An 18,991-nucleotide genomic window follows, 5' to 3' on the forward strand; every position below is an offset into this window, starting at 1 on the left:
TCCAATTCAAAGACTATGATAAATAACACTCTATTCTGATGAGAATCTGCATACACTGGCTGTCTATTCACAACAGGAATATACATTTAGTGTAGAACACCATATGACTGCCCCCTGTAAAAAATGATCATACAGTAGAAGCAACAATCTGTATTAACATGGATATAGAAGGGAACATTGATGCATCTGATGCAATTTTTTACCATGTCTCTGAAACCAACGATGTAATAAATCCTGAGAGAGACAAGCTGTTTTCTGGGCTATGTGTACATTTGATATACAAATCATTAATGGCTAATGAAAACTGAATGCTAACATTTGTCAAGCATTTTTTGCAATGTGTGGTTTAAGGGTCGCCATCTTAAGAAGCCCTTTACAGGCAGCCCTCCAGCAATGAATATACTGCTCTCAATATTATATCTGGGGAATGCATTACAGACAGGTCTGTTAGAGGAAACCTATTACAAGAGGGGCAGACAAGTGTGTTGCCAGTGTGTAGAAATGTACTTGTTCTGGTTTACAACCTCAAATGGTAGACCATAAAGGCAAGAATGTAAATAACTGTTTTCCCAAAAACTAGTAGCTTATGTAATACCTTATACTTTTGCATGGTGGGGGGTTATTAAAATGAATTAGATATCAATTTTTGATATAATTTATTAATATGTATTATCCCAAACACATACAAGTAAATCATAGTACACAGATTAGACAGACCTGTGACTTGCAACGTGTAAACATGACTGAACTGTCCGTATCCCGCACAAAGTCTTATAACGCACATCTCTTGTTTAAGCTGCTTCTTATTAAAAAATTTCAGTTAAGAAGATACAAGTTTCAAATATCTTTTGTTCTCAAAAACAAATAATACAATACGTCCCAGTTTATACATTTTAAAAGATGTAATTGGGAAAAAAACATATATATATGTATTTGCAATTTCAACCTAAACTGGAGAATGTCAAGCTTTTACAATGTATCTACATGAAGAACTCCATAATGCTGAGCACATGCTGCACCTAGGGGTGTAAAGTGTTGTGTGGGATCAGTATTTCATCTTACACACCACACCAGCTAGCAGCAGAGCATCAGCCATACAGTGATGGAAGGTTGCAGTCACTCAGCAATACTCAGTTACAGTTTATTTTCCAAATTCAGATCAAGTTGTACCATTTGCATGAGGGTAATGCACAGTTCGCCATTCGTGAAAGATGTCTTCACTGTGGCAGTAATCAGACATGATATAACGGCCAGATTATGTTACAAAATAAAAATAGTTACACAAAAGTACATTTCAGCTTGCATTCTGATCATGCACAGTTGTCACACAAAGACTAATATTATGTTTGATCTCCCTAGTCATTATGTAAGGAGGCATGTACTCTAAGCCTGCCCATTATGTTAATGCCAAGATATAGGTTTGATATGTGTTTTTACAGCCAAAAGTGCCATTAATCATCTACATAACTCAACACCTTCTGGATTGTAATATAAACACTGTTAACATGTACACGGCGTGTTTTACGATTAATGTATATATGGTGTTTTAACTTGTGGCTAGAAGTAGCTCATCACCAGGAGAGATAAAGTGTGTCCCAGACATGTGTGCTTGATTCTGGAATAAAGAATGGAATGGTCCAGTGCTAGAATATATGCAAACATCCTCATGACTTTAAAGAAAATTAAGAAATGAGTTTCTTTTGTCTGCAGTAGAAAAGCTCCTCTATATTATGGGGAGGAAATGAGCTGCAATCTCAAAGCAGTCAGTCGACAGGCACACTTGCATGCTCACACACACAATTTCTGTTGAAATATAATGTACATTCAGCTGTGTTTCCTGATCACTGTGGCATCTCTTTACTATTTACTGCAGTCTTCCAAACTTGGCTGCAAGGCCCAGACAGGACTGTGCTGCTGAGGTTCTACCAAATGTATCCTCCATCATCTGCTTCTCCTGTTTCACCCTCTTCTTCCTCGGCCTCTTCCCCAGCATCTTCAGTCTCTTTCTCTTCTTCATCTTCCCAACCGACACCACTGCCAAAATCCCCCGAAAATCCAACCACATCATCTGTTAGACAAGGTCAACAAGATTATGTTTTTTAATAAGTAGTAGACATGTAGGTTACAGATTACGCAAGTAACCTACACTAGTAGTTTTTCCACACTAGGAAGCTTTGACAGCTTTTTTGACAATGATTTAGGTTTGAGATGCTCTAGGATAATGGCCCATTTTTGTGCCAAACAAGTTTGTTTACTGTAAAAAAATGCTTTAGAACAACCTTTATCAACCATTTCAAAACAGGGGAACCCTTGATATAACTTTCTGGTCTCAGGGATGAAATGACTATATCTACAACTCATCATATGTTAGTGCAGGGTTTTTCAACTGGGTTCCTCCAAACGATGCTAGGGGTTCCTTGAGCAATGAGCAATTTCTGGCTCTAAGATAAGTTCCCACTAGCACCACTGATTTTTTTCTAGCCATCTGTAAAGGGGTGATTTTCCCCATGACCACAAATTTAAGGAGCATTCTTCCTACTGATCATCGCACTGTGATCATGAGTTGGAGATAAAGTAATTTTTAGCAGTTGTTCCCTGAGAATGGAAATTTATTTCAAGGGTTCCTCTGTGTTGAAAAGGTTGAGAAAGGCTGTGTTAGTTTGATGGTCCATGGGAAGAATGATCTTTACACTTGTGGTCACTGGGAAAAATTACCCTCTACAGATAGCTAAAATGATCAATGGTGTCAGTGGGAACTTATCTGGGAGGCAGAAATTGCTCAAGGAACCCCTAGCAACCTCTGGAGGAACCCTAGTTGAGAAACCCTGCTTTAGAGCATTTGTTATCACTTATTTTGTGACCAGTTAGAAGAACCTCTGCTTAACTGAGCACCACTTTCCCTTTTCTGTGGAGAAAAAGGAATAACATTTTAACTTCATACATTCTGCATCATGTCATAGGTTGAATCACGGGAGAGAGGTTAGTGAGTGCTAACGGCATTCAACTCAAGTGAGGATGGACAGAGCTCTTACCATCCATCATTCTCACTGAGAGATCTATTCATCAATGTAACACTCAACATCATTGCCTTGCAGTTATTACCAGGTTCTCAGAGTATCAAGATTGTGAAATCCTCTGTAAAGAAAAAATGGTTTTGTATAGCAGCCAAATATTGTTATTGTTTGGTTTTATGAGTCTCTGTAATGTAATAGAAATTGAAAGTGCCACAACACTGCTAAGAGGTCCAGATAAAATGTTATTCTGATAAAGTCAAGGGGACAATGCAAATAGTATCCAACTCATTTTGTGGGTTTGGCAACTGCTGACAAGGCCTGTGTTTGAATTCACAGTGAAAAATACCATAAGGACCAGTTCAATTCTAGTCTATCCAAGACCTGATGAAGGGGCACTATTGGACCCCAAAATGCACAGGCCACTTTTTGGATCGTCCCCTTGATTTTATTGGAATAAAGTTGTATCTGGACCTTTTAGCAATCAATATCAATATTTCATATAAAACACTACAAACTAAGGAGACCATGTAGATCCTCTGGGGTGTAGAATACTTTAGGACAGCAATACCAGTGAGTTAACCCTACAAATCCAGCACTATATCTCCAATTTCATCAACCAATAAGCTTCTGTAGGCATAGGATTTCAGAAATCTGGTTTCTATGGGTAAAGCCTTCACTTTCTCTATACAATGCCCATAGATACAGCAAGTGGAAATAATTTACTTTTTTTCTGGTGTGTAAAGGGAACACTAGAACGTCAAATTAAATAAAAAGTCTCACCAGAACCCAAAAAAGGTTGTTAAATACCCCAGCATTCAGTACTTGTCTCTGTCTAGGCAATACTGTCAGTTAACTGATCCTGCCTCCCAACACTGCTATCTCACAATGCTAAACAATGAAGACGGAATTCTGAATGACAAAGGAGAGGGGGAGTGACAGGCAGTGCACACCCAACCCGCATAACTGCCACCCCTCTTCCTCCTAAGCTGCCAGACCAGTTCTACTGTGAAACCCTCTGTCCCCAGTCTCTTAATCCAGACTCAACAGACTGGCCAGGAGCTTATCAGAGCATGGAGAGTGTAGATATGTCAGCCTGTGTTGTTGTGAACGATTTTCGGCTGGAAAAGATTGCTTTTATTCACAAAAACACAAGCTGACAACAGCAGCTTGTTTTTATGGTTGAACTAGATGGACTTTTGTCTTTTTTCAGCCAGACTAACTATGTAACTATGTAACATGCTAGATACGGCACTAGTCTTTCTTGGACAAGTGTAGCATCTGGCTTGTTGCTGTTGTCGGCTTGTGTTTTTTTTTAATGAAGGCACTGTTCTCTTGCTGCAATCACAAAAACATAAACTGACAGTTTGTAATCTGTCTTCCCTGAAGGATGAGGCTCATTACTGGCTGTACCTCCCCCAGAAGAACTACCATATTTCTGGCTTCGGGGATGTGGCCATCACCAACAGAAATAAAACAATTATCTAAAATCCACAGAATGGATTTGAGCTGTGACCAATGATGCACAGTGTCCCTTGGGAGATTTAAAAGGTCTTTTTGTCTGTTGGTGAAACTCCTTTTAATTACGTCAGCTGATGGTACATTTTTATGAGAAATAAATCACAGACCATTTAAATGTAGTGAAAGCCCTGACTGAACCTTTTCTCTGCTTCCTTTCAGCAAGTATGCCATTATTAATGTATCTCTCTTTGCAAAATGCCGCAGACCTTGCTCAAAGTGTTCTATCTACCGTGCTACAAGAATGAATATAACAATGAAATGTCCAAGAGCGATGTATATATTAGTGTTCCAAAACAGGGCATGATATGCTCAAGGTTTTTCTTTCTGTACATGTGAAGGTTATCTTGTAATGCTGCATTTAGGTACAATGCAGCAGTCAGTTATAGCAAACAGACATTGTTACCATCCAATTTGCTGGACAGATAAAATCTAAGTGTTGCTTGGGTGGTGTGGGAGTTATTTCCCAGAATCTCCATTTTCCATAGGGTGCAATAAACAAAGTGATAATAATGCTGCCAATAATGTCATACACACAGGCAATGAGATAGATTTTCTAAAGGAATAGAGATTGTTCACTTGGGGGTTTCATTATAAAATTTTGCAAAGCTATTTGTCCAGCACATTTCATGTACTTTCATTCTGTGCAAACTGGGCAAAAACAAATGTTCTTTAGGTTATTTTTTCTTCTGAAGGAATGTTCTTTAACTATGGACACTAATACAATACTGCATGATGGCCACTAGATGGAACAGAGGAGCATAGGAAACATGTCAAGAGACAAAATTGTAGAGAACACTAAAAGGAATTGGTAAAAAAAATGTAACAATGTCATCCACACCCCCACCTCCCCAAGGTGTTCTACATTCTCATGTTCTAAAGTTGGGAGGTATGTTACAATACGTTCTTGGTCAATGATTTTGAAAGTATTTAAAGTGTATGTAAACCATAACAATGAACTTTTGTTATATTCTATATCTGTTTAATAGGTGCAAAAAAATACATGTTAATCCCACCAGATAACTTGTCAGCTTTAGTACAGATCAGTTCACCACAGTTTTCCTCAGACAGAAAGTTTGTTACTGGCAGAAGCACCAGGTGAAAATAAAGGGAAAAAGCCAAAAACGAATGAAGCCACCACATCTAAGGACTGTAAATTGCTCTGTATTACACTGTTATTCTTGGGTTTTGATAGGTTTTAAGGTAAAGCATCATCATGATAAGTAAGAAACTAGCATTTTCAGAACAAGAGGCAGTCTATATATTTTTCCTGAAATAGGTGTACTGAACAATAGAAAAGTGTGCTGATACTTCCACCTTGTAATAATTGTAGTTGAGCATATTATTCTTGTAAGGACGAACTGCATATTGGAGAGCCATTTATATTGCTGTACTTCAATCTGTCCACTTTGTCTATTAAAACGGACCCATTTTAAAGCTATAAAAGCCTTACATGTAAAATCCTGTAATGTGGTTTTATTGATTGTGGCTTATAGATGATATGTCAGTGAGCCATTTAAACTACTACACTCTTGCACTGATAGCTGACTGCATTCAACTGTATACTGTATGTCTAAGTATCCTTGTTGGCAGAGCTTACCACAATCTGGATTTCCATGTATCCTTGTTCCAGTTAGCTCAGATCCATGCTGGTCCACACACCAGCACTCCCCACTGGACTGATCACACTGCATCTTCCTGTAGTAGCCATCTTCATCACAGCTGGGAATGAAAACCCCTACAAGATATGTGATTATACAATTGTAATTTGTATGGGAATTGCAAGGGTAAATATAATGGCTATTTGTTTTAGGTCAATGTACAGGTCACTGGGTAGGAAAGCCAAAATTAGAATGACAGCCACATAGACAAAATCTTTTCAGGATGCTTATATCCTGGCAAGGTTCAGTACATTTATAAATGATAATGTGTGTATATATATATATATATATATATATATATATATATATATAAAAAATATATATATATACACATACATATGCATACATATACATATATGCATACATACACACACACACTCATCAGCCACTTTATTAGGTACACCTGTTCAATTGCTTGGCAACACAATTCAGTCCATAACATGGCAGCAACTCAATGCATGTAGGCATGTAGATGTGGTGAAAGCAACTTGCAGAAGTTCAAACCGAGCATCAGAATGGGGAAGAATGGGGATTTAAGTGACTTTGGACATGGCATTGTTGTTGGTGGCAGACGAGCTGGTCTGAGTATTTAAAAATCTACCAGGATTTTCACACACAACCATCTCTAGGGTGTACAGAGGATGGTCCGAAAAAGAGAAAATATCCAATGAGCGGCGGTTGTGTGGACAAAAATGATTTGTTGATGTCAGAGGTCAGAGGAGAAGGGGCAGACTGGTTCGAGAAGATAGAAAGACAACAGTATCTCATGTCAATATGGACCATAACCTTAGAGGAATGTTTCCAACATCTTGTTGAACCTATGCCACAAAGAATTAAGGCAGTTCTGAAGGCAAAATGGGGTCCAACCCAGTGCTAGCAAGGTGTACCTAAGTAGCCGGTGAGTGTATATATATATCTCATTGACTCCATGTGCAGGTTACTGCTCACAGTTAAATTTATTTAATAGAATAGAGATTTATTTGTTCATGTAGGCCTATTTGTAATGGCGAATTTGCACACCTATGGAATGAAATGTGTTTTTCTTTTTTTTATACTTTTTCTATTATGTAGCACTGTATTAAAATGTTTTGTATAACAAAAATAATTGTAATAGCTTTACAAAAGGGAAAATATGCCAAAGAATAAAAACCTGCACTTCCATGAGTTATAAGCCACTTTTAGTTCTAAGCTGGAAGACCAACTTTAGGTTATGATCATTTTACTATGCTCATAATCACACTGACCTAACTACACAGAAAAATGCCTAGCCCCCTCTTCCCCTTTCTATTTTGTGCTGTTTTCCATGGACCAAATGGTCTCTTGGTTTAGCTCAAGCGATTGGCTTTGACATCTTCGCCTTGGGTGCCAGAGGGCCTTGTCCTGTCATTGGTCCTAAGAATACTACAGAATAGTAAAGCTAAATGGCAAGTATGTTTTGGAACGTTGTAGACTCACCAGGTTTTTTCTTAGCAGCCTCTTGGATCTGCACTTTCTCAAGTTCCACAAGACATGGAGGCTCTAAAAACAAAGGCATTGTCAGTATAAAGAATCCATTTTCAGAACCACTATGCGACTATCAGAACCACTATGCGACTATGCTATTGTTCAGGCATGAATCCAACAACAAGACATGACACGATCACATTATTTCTATTAATTGAGAACAACTGAGAAAGAGAATTATGTGCAAATCACTAATTTGCCTGAATTGCACATTATAAGTTAAAAGTAAGGCTAAGTTCACACGAGCAGCTGGTGAGGGGTTGTTAGTAAAAACAAACGGTTGATATAATGTACATTTTTAGTATCCTGATAGTCTCCCTATAAGTAGACATGGCAGCTGCTCAGGATGTCATGTCTGTTTACATTGCCATTGCCATAGCCACGATGCCTTAGGGTGCAGCAATTTTTACTCAGAATCAAGCAATGGAGACAGAGGAGGAGCCTCCCCTTCTCCAGGGGAGGTAAGTACAGCCCATGCTAACTAGTCCCTTTATCTCCTTTTCATGATGGCCGAGATCTCTATCTTTTCCAATAATGTGAGGAGCATCAAGCATGTGTCTAGAGGCAGGCTGTGCTGACCTTTTTTCCCAGCAAAATGACATCTACATGCTCCAGGAATGCGCTCTGCCCTCCTTTAGGAGGTACACTCATTTGTCCTCCCAGTGGACCCAAGGTCCCTCCTACTGGTCTGGGGGTGGCAATTGTAAGTCTGCAAGAGTAGCCATTCTTGTCAGGGGACGTCATCTCATGGTAGACTCTGTCCACGAGCTCGTCTGTGGCCGTCTCTTGATCATAGCCGGCTTGTGGGAGGGAGAGCTAGTCAGACTCATCAGCGTGTACACCTCCCCAATGAAGAGTGTGCGCGGCTGGAGCTTTTCCACACCCTGCGGGCCCAACTCGTCAGAACCAGAACTGTAGTGATTGGCGGTGATTGGCTCCAGCATGTACGCTAAACTCGATTCCACCCCCAGGCAGCTCAGGGAGATGATTATGGAGGTTTCCTTGCAGGATGCTGTGGGATCTTTGGGGCACAGCTCCGTGAACTATTCGTGGAGCTGCCCTGATGGGTCTGTGCATTCCAGGATTGACGTTGTACTCACCTCCCGGGCAGTCAGGCATGGGGGGTTCTCCATGGCCCCCTGCTTTTTCTCTGACCACAGGACCTTTCACCTTCGAAGTGACCTGGGCGAGAGATTCACCCCAGCCAAGGCGCCTGGAAGCTGAATTGTACCCTGCTGGAAAATTAGGAACTGCTGGAGGAACTCAGGGAGGCCTACAAGATCAGAGGAATCACCACACCAGGACCAGACAGAAGGGAAGTGAAGTGCTCACTCTATATGGACAACGTAAAGGTGTTCTGTGCTGATCAGTGCTCCATCGACCTGCTCGTCCAGACCTGCGAAGACTTTGGCCAAGCTTCAGGGGCAAAAGTCAACTGTCTGAAGTCAGGAGTCATGCTCTTCGGAAAGTGATTCCTGCCTTCTTCTGCATCAATCCCTTTCAGTGTCAAGACAGACTTCATCAAAATTTTGGGAGTCTGGTTTGGTGCTGAGGGTGCAGCCCTGAAGTCTTGGGAGGATAGAGTATCGAAGATGAAGCAAAAGTTTGGACTTCAGAGCCTCAGAGAACTTATCATCGAAGGGAAGACACTGGTACTCCGTAGCGAGATTCTCCCTGTGTTGCAGTACCTCACCCAGGCCTGAGTGAAGCAGGCAGTCATGCTCAAGAAGCTCCTCAAGGGCGTTAAGGGCATGCCTGACATTGCCACTCAACTGAGGGTGTCCTTTGCCTGCAACTGCATCCGCAAGACTTTGCTGAACCGGAGCATGGACTCTGGTGGAAACTCCATGTCACATTTTTTCCTTTTGCCCCTCTGGAGGTCCCTTGGATGGGACAAATGGAACATTTCCATCCCCTACAACTGGGACACTCCTTGGTATTACTTGGACACTTTTAAGTCTATCAAGGAGCAGGGGCTACATGGAGTCAAGCCCGACTTGTGGAAACCAAAGACTATCTACAAGCTGATCAGAGCAAAGGACATTTTGGAGTCAGTTCCAGGCCTGCCTTCAGCCACTTGCAAGGTGGTCTGGAGGAATGTTTCTTCAAAGAGACTCACCAACAGGCACAAGGACCTGGCATGGATGGCGATCCAAGGGGGGTTGCCACTCAAGGAATTTATGCATGCCAGGTACCTGAGCAAATACAGGCACTGCCCTTTTTGCATCATCCAGGAGGAAACTGCTCAGCACGTTTTCTGGGAGTGCTCTTTTGCTCAGGACCTGTTGAGGGCCTTGGTACCAGAACTCAAGCACTTTGTGCCACAGGCAGCCATCATACACTTTGGTGTGTTGAACTGACTTTTCTGTGGGACTCTTACCCTGGAGGACATTGACGGCGCCTGGCAGGTGCTGTGTTGTTTCAAGGACACTTTATGGTGCGCCAGGAAGGATTTTATTGAGGACTGTCGCACACTGGTTCACAGTCTGCTCAGAGACTATAACTTGATGGACTTTAAGGAGTAAGAGGACGTCTGAGGGTCTCTCCTCCCCCCTGCTCTCTCTTGCGTGTCTTTGTCCTTTCAATAAAGCTTCGGGCCTGTGAACTCTGTTTTCCCTCCCTCTGCCCTCCTTCCTACCCCCCAAAACACCCAATTCTTATTTGAATTGTTTTTTTAATAATGTTTTGCACGGTATTGTTATGTTGCGGTGCCATGTAGGATGTGTGGGACAGGGGTTTAACCCAGGCACTACACATTTGCCAGGTTACTCTGGTAGAACCTTAGGGGGCCACAAACAGTCTCGGGGTAAGCGGCGTCATGCATGATGTGATGGTTTGGGGAACTTTTTTGCCCCACACACCATGTTAGGCATCATACTACTGAATGAATGTATTGTATGATTGGAACTGTATGTGGTGTATTTATGCACTGCGTCGCAGTACAAGGTGGAATGTACCCCAACTAAAGTATCTTGGTTTTTTATACTTATGTAAAAAATAAAGTATATTTTTCAACAAAAATTTTTTTTAACTCAGCATGTCAGACTTCCTGTCAAAGTTGCCCACTAAAGTCAATGGGGCCACGTGCCAAACACGGCTATGGCAGTGGTGATGAAGTAGTACTTCAATTTAAATCACCACTGAGATTGAAAGGAAAAAAACTGCCACTCGAGAGGTGACGGTATAGCTTCCCGTATGCCTGTAAATTGGCTCTAAACCACTTCAGGAAAAGTGGTCTGCCATAGATAATTTTTCAGAGTGACTGTAGAGTCATCCACTGATGTAAATGAGCCTTAACTGCTCATTATAATTTTAACTGCTTCAGTTGCATTTATATATATGTGCATACTTTTCAAATATATACCATAATTTTAATAGCTCTTTTAAGCATTGGTATACTTAAGAATTCCAGTAATATAATAATCCATCTACTTACTTTCTCTCCAGAAACAGAAGCACCACTCAGCAGTGGACACTCGCCCATCTTTGTAAGTGTCACAGGAGTTGAAGAAGGGCCGGATGCAGATCTCATACTTGTCAAGGTTGATGGCTGCCAGCTCAGCTTGGTCCAAAAAGAGGTCATTGTTGGAGTCCAACTTGGAGAACATCCAGCCTATTGAGTCTTTGCAGCTGGCCACTAAGGTCTTGTCTAACACTGTATAAATAACATCCGTAGTTACTAGCATTTCCTAAACAACATGTGGACCTATCATCTCTTTTATTATAAAATAAATTGTAAGCCTTTAAAAAAAGAGATTTTGTACATAATTTATTTTTATGTATATACTTTTCCCTACTTGGAAGCACATGCATGTGTTTTATACAAGTCACTCTAAGCTTTGATAAAGGTTGCAGCTTTTATTTTCTTCTTGTCTGATGTCATCTCCTTTGCTAGCAACTTGGAAGTGGTTCTTGGCTATTCATTTCCCACCAGCTGCACTGCACTACACTATCTACAGTATAAGGAAGTAGACCTCTTGAGTGGACCATTATTTTGGTGACAAGTCCATTTATATGTTTATTCTGTTTATAGATTAATTGAGCTAGCCGGAGTTGTGGTGGAATCTGTTTCAAAGAGAAGATATTATCAGTTGTGCTTTTTTAGGTGTAAACTAGTTTTACAGGTATCCTCTTTAACATACACCTTCCATTAAAGAAATATGGGTTTACCTTCGCTGACGTCCTTCTGAAAATGCTAGGATGTATCTGGCTTCCACACTTCAAAGCCAGTACACACATGCAGTAGATGTCTACACTTATTCAAGATCAGCAACTCTAGTGTCAGCCTGACAGTCAGACAACTAAGGTTTTTTTTACAGGTTCTCTTTAAACCAAACTATAAAATTTGTATTTGTTCAATCCATTGTTTAATTTATATTTCTCAGGAGAATGTTCTGGAAATTAGACCGTGCCATAATAAAAGCTTTGACAAACAAGGATCAGACCAAAAACAGCCTAAGGAGTTATTTAACTGGTTAATTATGAATAAAACAAAACAGTTCAACATGTACTGTGCACAATCCAATACAGTTGCAGGGAATCAAAATTTATTCTAGGTTTAGCTACTTGTGCCTAATGAGCATTCATTCTGATTAATCACTTCAGGCTAAATCCACTTATACTAAGATCTGATTCAAAAGAGGGCTATTTTATTTCCAGCAGAGTACATTACCTTGTGCTTAAGGTAAGAGGGGTCAAATGAGTATACGTATTACATAAAATAAAATGACAGAGTACTCATTGTCCTGTTTACTTAATGGCCCCAATCTTCACAAGATTATCATATTTCCTGGGCTTAGCAGTTACGCCGACACTTGCTGAGTCTCACAACATCTGTGGAATGCCACATTTTGATGGAGCAGACGTGTGCCTAATTTCTGGTCAGCCCCATGTCAAACTGTTTATCAATATCACTCGGTGGTACTATTGTCCCTATGTCATGCCAAGAGATTCTGATAATTAACTTCTAAAATGTTTTGCTTTACTAACGAGATGCTAATTAAGCAATGAATCATTTCTCCAAAGTACCGATCAAGCTCTTTGGAATGTGAAGTGCTCCAATAAATTATTGGCCCAAGTTTCTTTCAAACTGCTCCTAGATTCATGACCAGATGCTTCATCTGAATCTTTGGATTGCTAATACACGTGCCTGCTCCATGTTCATTAATGGAGACTGGAACACTGTATCACTGTCTCTATGAAGACATAAAAACTATATATCACATTCATCCAAGAAACTGGTATAATCACTTGGCTGGCATTACATAGAATGCATTTGTGAGTGTAATTGCCATGCATTGGGTGACTCTAATAGAACTTTATGCTACTCAGTTAAAATAACTTTGCTATTCTATGGTGGAAGCACAAAGCATTCATTGGTATCAGCTTTGGCACTGTAATATTATTTGTATATCTCTTAGTACTACTGCCATGGCATTTGCATATGTGCAGAATCCATAGAACATCAAACAATTCTTGGGATCCTCCCAATCAGTATGCCTGAATCATAGTATTTCGTATTCTACAGTTTGCAGAAATTGGCTGCGCAGGGTCGAAAGAATCATGATTTACTCAATTAGCATTCTGTAAATTGCCAATACATTTACAGGTTTTATTGCTAAAGCTTAACTGAATAAGCTGAGGTTAGAAGCTGATTGGCTACCATGCACAGCTGAACCAGATTCTAAGTGAACCAGCTTCAGTAAATAAACCCTTTCCCCACTATTTGTCATGATAAGGTTCACAGATACAGTATCTACTGAGAACAATTAAATTTTTTTTAATTGGAAAAACCTGTATTGCTGGCCAAATGCATTTCCAGCATTCTGAAATCAGTATATAGATTTTTTGCAACTTTTATTTCAGATTTATTTTTAGTAAATGTTTTACATACATTTCCTGATTTTCAGAAAAAATGGACCTGAATTCCAGGCAAATCGCAAGAAAACCACATTTGTAAACTGTCTTATCTGTCAAAGGATTTGTAATTGTGTCCAGCCATGTTTGTGATTAGCACCCCTATACTAGGAGAGTGACACCAATTTCTCTCTCAGAGATAAGGAACATGATGGTGTCACTTCCCTGCCTGCTACCTCACTGAGTAAAAGAGAAGGAGAAACACAATTACATGTCATCAAATCTACTGTCTGTGTTCCCTGCCAACAAATGTGCAGTGTGACCGCCTGATTAGCTTCTGGTGCTGCCCCTCTTCTATCACTAGTAGGGGTAACATGTGCTGATATGACATACTCATATTTTGTGTATAATACTAATTTAATTGTTTTTGAAGGGATGAAAAACTGCATTGTCTTTTTTATTTTTCTAGAATGCAGCTATAACTATATAAAACATCTTTAACTATATATATATATATATATATATATATATATATACTTATGGACCATTTTGAAAGAGTCTAATTTCAAATATTTTCTGCAGTAATTAAAATGGTATGAGCTGTACAGGGTGAGTGCATTACCATTCACTTGTTTCACTCCTGCAGCTGCTGTACTGTTCTGCTTGGAGTTCTCATGAAGCAGCTGAAACCAATCCCGTAAACGGTCTCCAAGGTCCGCCAGGTCCTGCCCAGTACATGTCTCTCCTATAATAAAAACAATATCAATAATTAAAAGGGAACCAAGAGCTATTATTCTATTTTAGCAATCCAACCATTTACATTGCTTATGTTCTACTATACTTTGTCCTAACTAGACAGTCTTTTTTCTGCATTTAGGATCCAAGCACTTAAAATAACAAACATGTCATACTCACCTGCTTCGTGCAGTGGTTAGCATATAGCAGCCTTGATTGTCATCTTTTGGGCCCCCCGGCGTTCCTGGCCCTTCCCTCCTGCAGACTGCCCCCAGAGCAAGCAGCTTGCTATGGGGGCACCCAAGCAGACTTACCCCTGAGCAGCTGCTCTGCGTGTTCATTCACACACAGAGCCACGGTCTGACCCACTCCCTCTCTCTCCTTATTGGCTCACTGCCTGTGATTGATAGCAGTGGGAGCAATGTCTCAGCCAATGAGGAGGGAGATTTCTGAGAGAGCTGAGGCTCCCATGCACATCACTGGATCAAGATGGGGCTCAGATAATAGGGAGCTGGGGGGCTACTGCCTGCACACAGGTTTTTTACTTTCTTGCAGAAACTGAAAAATGTATTAGCATTATTAATAGAGGATCCAAGTTTTACTTAATGGAGAATTAAATGGACGTCACAGAACTGAGTAATAAATAAATGTAGCCACTTACTTGCCTCTGAATTTTGTTTGTTAAAAAGCTAATGGTCCACATAAGATTTCAGCTTTCTATAACCTAAATGTCTGCTTTACAAGCCTCTGAGTGTTCTACCCATCCAAAAAGAAATTCAGCCAAATAAAACTGCAGTTTTCAGTATGGCCACTGGGAACTAAATTTGTTTGAGTTTTAAAGAGACTCTTCACTTTAAAAATACTAAATGCCGTGGACAGGTATAAATATGTTAACATACATATATATATATATATATATATATATATATATATATATACACATATATATACAGTAGCTTTCACAATGGCAGGCCGTTGTGATCAGACAAAGCTATGATATTTCTGGGTATCTTTTTTTTGGCTACATTTGCACTGGCAACCAGCAGCGGTGCAAATGACAGTGGCAGGCATCTGCTGAAAAGCAAATCCCTGTTCCTTTTGAATACCAACATCATGTGCAGATGAAATAAGCAAAGTGGTATTTGCTTTTTATATGATTGGATAATTGTAGTGAATATTTACAAAAGTTATTGGGCAAAGATTCTTAACATCTGTAATGAATAAGTCCAAATGTGTAAGGTTTCTCTCCCCCTTTCCAAGCAGAAGATTTAAAGAAACCTGGATCACATTTACTTTAATAGTATGGTGAATAAAATAAAATAATAAAAAAAAAAGAACAGCAGTGACGGGCTCCCTTTAAAAATGAATCCACAAAGGTCCTATTAAGTAGCAGTGAAGAGCAAACTGTTCAGTCACCCATGGCAATCAATACATACAACTTTCTGCAGTTTAGTATGGTCATTTATCATTGATTCCTGTTGGCTGGTATGGTATTGTGCACAATGAACTGTGTTATTCAGCTAAGATAATTACTTATCAGAGAAGATAGTAGTTCACCAATGACTTTTCAAACACAATATTCTATTAATATGTATTTCACTACAGTTATTAATTACTCAAAATTGTACTTGTTAATGATTTTTTTTGTAGACCCTTGTATAGGGTATACGACTTCCTCTTCTATAATGTTCTTGCAATAATTATGCAGCATACCCAGGGGTTTTTACACATTTTACAGAAAACATACAGAAACCTGAAAACTCTAATTAATGGCTGCTTTGACTGGGGTTCATTTGCAGGATGTTTATTGAAACCTTCATAAAATCTGCAATTGCAAACCCCATTGAAGTCTATAGGGGACAAATCCTGGAAATCACTTCTGAGCATTTTCAAGGCTAATAGCAATCAGATTGTCAAAGGGCCTGGGGAGCTGGGCATTGGTCTATAGAAAAGGTACCAATGTAAAAAAAATAGTTAAAAATACAATACCGTGAGGAGTGGGTTCCCTTTTTTTATGCAACTTTGAGGATGGCACTGGAAAAACACCAACACCGATTCTTATAATTACATGTTCAAGAGATGCTTTTAAGCTATATGTGGTGTTACAGAACAGTACAATTCCACAGGCAGTGTCAGTTACTCTGTATTCTGCTGTGACGTACTCTAAGTAGTAGATGTTATTTTGCTTTTACATTATTGCTTGTTGTTATATTAACAGCAGCACCCTAATCAGATTCATTACAATTTGACAAATCAAGGTTGTTTTTTTAAGGTAATTTTGGATAAAACACTTTTATTTATCCAGGGCTAATAGACCTAAATGAAACAGTGAAAGTAGCAGCAACAAAAAGCTATAAGAAAATTTACTTTTACAAAGAATGTATAAATTGACCAGTAGCACATCAGTTTCATACAACGGGTCTTCAAAACGTTTCTGCACTTCTATTTTTGCATTGGGAACAGTGAGGGTGGGAGCAGTAGTAATTGGTTATGTCTGAGGGTTCCCTGTGACTAGTTTGTCTGGCAAGCCGGCTGACCTTGCAGTTTAGTATAAGAGTTGTCACGTTGTTTTTGAAATTCTTAATAAACATGTAAAGATTTGAGTTGAATACATTACTGTCCCATAGGACTGAAAGAGCACTTTGTTGGTCAAAGGCTAATTTTCTTCTACACAGCAATTCAGCTTCGGCCATGTTTGCCTGTAAACTTAATCACACCTTGCATCCCCCTCGTGTATATAAATTATGCAACGAGAGAGGCAATATTACCTCATTACCACATGAGGTTGTAGATATGTTTAAAAAATTCTACTCAACGTTACTTGCCCCTTCCTCTTCTGTCCCTCCACCTGTCTCCCAGTCATTTTTTGGCTCAATACCTCTCCCCTTACTATCTCCTTCACAGATTTCCGCCCTCAATGCTCCTTGCACTCAAGATGAGGTCCTTCGAGTCATTAACTCTCTAAAGCAGTCTACAGCCCTGGGCCCTGATGGTTTCTCAGCCAGCTAACATAAGCACTATGCACCTCTCCTTTCCCCATATATGGTAGAGATGTTCAACTAGGTCCTACAGGGCAATAAATTCCCAGACACAAATTATTTTAGCCAACATGTCTCTTTTGCCAACACCACTGAAAGATCATTTATTACCATAAAACTATAGACCTATCTGAGCCACAAATAAAGATTTAAAGGTATTTAGCCATAGGCTGATAGATTGGCCTCCATAATTTCTTCTTTGGTTTCTCCTGACCAATCAGGATTCATTTCCAATAGGCTTATCACTGACAATATAAGACTTACCATGATAATTATGCAGGATTCTAATTTACATTCCAAAGAAGTATTGCTACTGAGCTTTGATATTAACAAGGCCTTTGACAGAGTTCTTTGGCCTTACCTCTTTTCGCTTTTGCAACACATGAGCTCTAAAGAGGAATTTGTGTCCGGTATACATTATATAATTCTTCTCAAACAAAAGTAAGACTTTGAGGTTGTAACTCAGATTTTTTCACTTTGGACAGGGGCACTCGACAGGGTTGCCTACTCTCGCCCTTATTATTTGCCTTAATTTTAGAGCCCTTGGCCACAGCCATTAGACTACACTCAGATATATCTGCTTATTCGCTCATTGCCTTACAATTCAAATTATGGATGTATGCTGATAATGTTATGCTTTTGTAACTAACCCACTGATTTCAGTACCAAATCTTTTTCAGTCACTTACCAATTTTGAATCCCTGTCGGGTCTCGCAGTAAACTTATCTAAATCTATTGCCTTACCGATTAATATCCCAAAGACCCTAAGTGAATCCCTTCGTAGATCCTTCCCATTTCAGTGGTCATATGACAAGATCCAACTCACTCCTAAAGTTTCTAGCTCTACTTTCTAGCTCTACTTTTTGTCCGCTCATCTCTCCCAGATAGCCCAATGGACTACAGTTAATTCTAAAGTCCCTTGGGTTCGCTTTGAAGCCCCACGTTTGGTTTCTCCTTATAACACTATAGTTTCATACTCCTTGACCCTTTGGTCATATTATAAAACTAAACTGGGTTTGGTATCCCCTATCCCCGCCTTTGGGGTCCTCCTACTTCGGTAACCCAAATTTTGCCCCTGCTTTTTCTTTACCGATCGATTACCAATGGTGGTATGATAAATCCCTTATTAAAATAGCAGATTTTCAAACAGGGGGGTGCATTTATCTCCTTTATCCAATTGCAGGCCCAATATAACACTCCAAATCCAGAGTTCTATCATTACCTACAAATAAACCACTTTTTTGCCTCACAACATGACCTTTCCCCATCCGCTCCTATTACATTTTTTTAGCGTATCTGCCATGACTCACCCAGAGGCAAGGCCTTATATCAGACCTATGCCGCTCTTTCTTAGAGACCTATTATGCTGCCTCACCCCTTTACAGAACTATATGGGAAACAGACTGTAATATAGATTTTTCTGCAGAGGAGTGGGACACCATGCTGGATAATATATGCAAGAGCACTAAATCTCTCGGAGTATGGGTAACAGCCTTCAAAGTACTAACCAGATGGTACTATACCTCTTCCAGACTTCATGCTATCTTTCCTGGAGTCTCAGGTCCATTTTTACGTGGTTGCAATTTCATTGGCACCATCAAAGATATATTTTGGGAGTGCACCCATCTTTCCATTGTATGGAGAAAAATTTCAGAGATTGCCTCAGCAT

At 39.7% G+C, this 18,991-nt stretch overlaps 1 protein-coding gene across 1 annotated transcript in view; it reads right to left on the reverse strand.

The window, feature by feature from the left end:
* Positions 1 to 639: 639 nt before the first annotated feature.
* The window catches only part of SPOCK2 (SPARC (osteonectin), cwcv and kazal like domains proteoglycan 2), a 49,817-nt gene continuing 31,465 nt past the window's right edge, over positions 640 to 18,991 (reverse strand). The window contains exons 5-9 of the mRNA XM_089670716.1: positions 14,172 to 14,294; positions 11,130 to 11,348; positions 7,646 to 7,708; positions 6,130 to 6,267; positions 640 to 2,068 (exon numbers count right to left, since the gene is read on the reverse strand). Coding sequence (XP_089526842.1) covers positions 1,923 to 2,068; positions 6,130 to 6,267; positions 7,646 to 7,708; positions 11,130 to 11,348; positions 14,172 to 14,294 — 689 coding nt within the window. The 3' untranslated portion in view covers positions 640 to 1,922. The remainder of the gene's footprint in view (positions 2,069 to 6,129; positions 6,268 to 7,645; positions 7,709 to 11,129; positions 11,349 to 14,171; positions 14,295 to 18,991) is intronic.

The sequence above is a fragment of the Staurois parvus genome, unplaced genomic scaffold, assembly GCF_062004578.1.
Source record: "Staurois parvus isolate SC_StPar_1 unplaced genomic scaffold, SC_StPar_1.0 ptg000094l, whole genome shotgun sequence".
Classification (NCBI taxonomy): Eukaryota; Metazoa; Chordata; class Amphibia; order Anura; family Ranidae; genus Staurois; species Staurois parvus.